Genomic DNA, 1509 nt, shown 5'->3' on the forward strand with positions numbered 1-1509 from the left:
TGTTGCTCAATAATCACATTAAAGAAATTGAGATGAAACTGAGAATAAGCTTTTTTAAAATGTGAAAACTGAGTTGGAGAAGGAGGAGATAGAGCTGTAAACTTGTATATATGGGTGAGATGCAGACCTTTCAAAAAAGTTGTGCTTTTGGCTTCACTTAATTATATGTTACAGAGAGATGGGTAAGAAGAGTCAGGGACTGGATTAGTAGAGAAGAGCAAGGGGCTTTAATGTCAGGTGCCAGAATTCGCATCAGGACAAGTAACTCAGCCTTGCTGAGCTTTGGTTTCCTCTTTATAAAATGGGGCCGAGGATAGTCCTTACTTTATAGGATGGAAAAGCTCAGCTTGATCAGCACATTCATTGTTTGGCACACAGTAAGAGCACAGTAACCCTTGCCCAGGTGTGTCAGGCGACTGAGGTGGCAGCTCTCCTTCCTATCCTGGCTGCTAGGATGCCAATTATTGAGTGAACTTGTCAGCTCTGGCAGTCCCCCTGCTGCAAGAGTTCATTCTCAGTTCTGCAGAAGAATGCATCTGCCCTATAAAATGCCAGAAATCTGATACCGTCTGTGGAAGAGGGATGTGGTGAGGAGTGGGGAAGGGCTGTCTTAAGCTATTCAACCTTCTCAGGATCCTAATTGGGCCTTACCTCACTCATGGGTATCTTTTTTATTGTTGGTATTTTTTTTCCTTCCTTTTCTGTAACAACCATTAGCCTTCATTACCAGGAAACCAGAGTATTGAAAGGCTGTATAATATGGAAGTCCCTTGGGGCAAGAAAAATACTTTCAAATTCAATTGGAAGTTTATGTTTATAAATATATCTCTCTTAAGTGTTGATAACATTGTAATCAAACCAAATCAAAAGGAGTCCTTAAGATCAAGGCAGAAATGAAACCCAAGATTGTTGTGCTTTCCATTTTCTTAATCAAAGATCTGAGAGAGAAATGGCTGGGAGAAATAAGTTCAAGGTTGATACCTGTTTCTTATACCAAGGTGTGCCTTTAGGTTGGCCCAAGGACAGTGAGGTGCTTGTGAAGCCTTCACAAGTTGAAACGGTTCATTTGAGAAAGAGGTCGCCAGTTTTCTGCCCACATCTAACTCATGAAAGTATTTTAATGCTTCGGAAGATTTTTTCTTCAGTATTTCTCAGTCTCTCTCATCTTGTTCTCTCTCTTCCTTGCAGATCTGGGTTCGGAAGACAAGTGACAGCACTAAAATGAGGATCTACTTGGGCCAGCTTCAGCGTGGGCTCTTTGTGATCCGCCGGCGGTCAGCGGCTTGACTTTCTGCAGTGTTCTTCCCTTGATCCTTTTTCTGGAGTGGTTTTTATTTTTGTCTTGTTTCATTTTCTTCTTAATAGAAAATTTTTAACTTACTGGGAATAGCTGCTTGGCCTTGGAAATGGACAACAGTGTTGTGGATTCTGCAAGGCACTTCTGTGGCTGGCCACTTCCATCCTTGTGTCACTCTTTCCTGCCTTGACCTCTTCCAGACGTCAGTCACC

General features: G+C 42.1%; 1 protein-coding gene across 1 annotated transcript in view; it reads left to right on the top strand.

Annotated features, from left to right (window-relative positions):
• Window positions 1–1503, top strand: part of SUDS3 (suppressor of defective silencing 3 homolog (S. cerevisiae)) — a 35265-nt gene extending 33762 nt beyond the window's left edge. Inside the window, exon 12 of the mRNA XM_008580650.1 lies at window positions 1189–1503. Within this exon, the coding sequence (XP_008578872.1) occupies window positions 1189–1287 (99 nt within the window). The 3' untranslated portion in view covers window positions 1288–1503. The remainder of the gene's footprint in view (window positions 1–1188) is intronic.
• Window positions 1504–1509: the final 6 nt, after the last annotated feature.

This window comes from Galeopterus variegatus, unplaced genomic scaffold, assembly GCF_000696425.1.
Source record: "Galeopterus variegatus unplaced genomic scaffold, G_variegatus-3.0.2 Scaffold2137, whole genome shotgun sequence".
Lineage (NCBI taxonomy): Eukaryota > Metazoa > Chordata > Mammalia > Dermoptera > Cynocephalidae > Galeopterus > Galeopterus variegatus.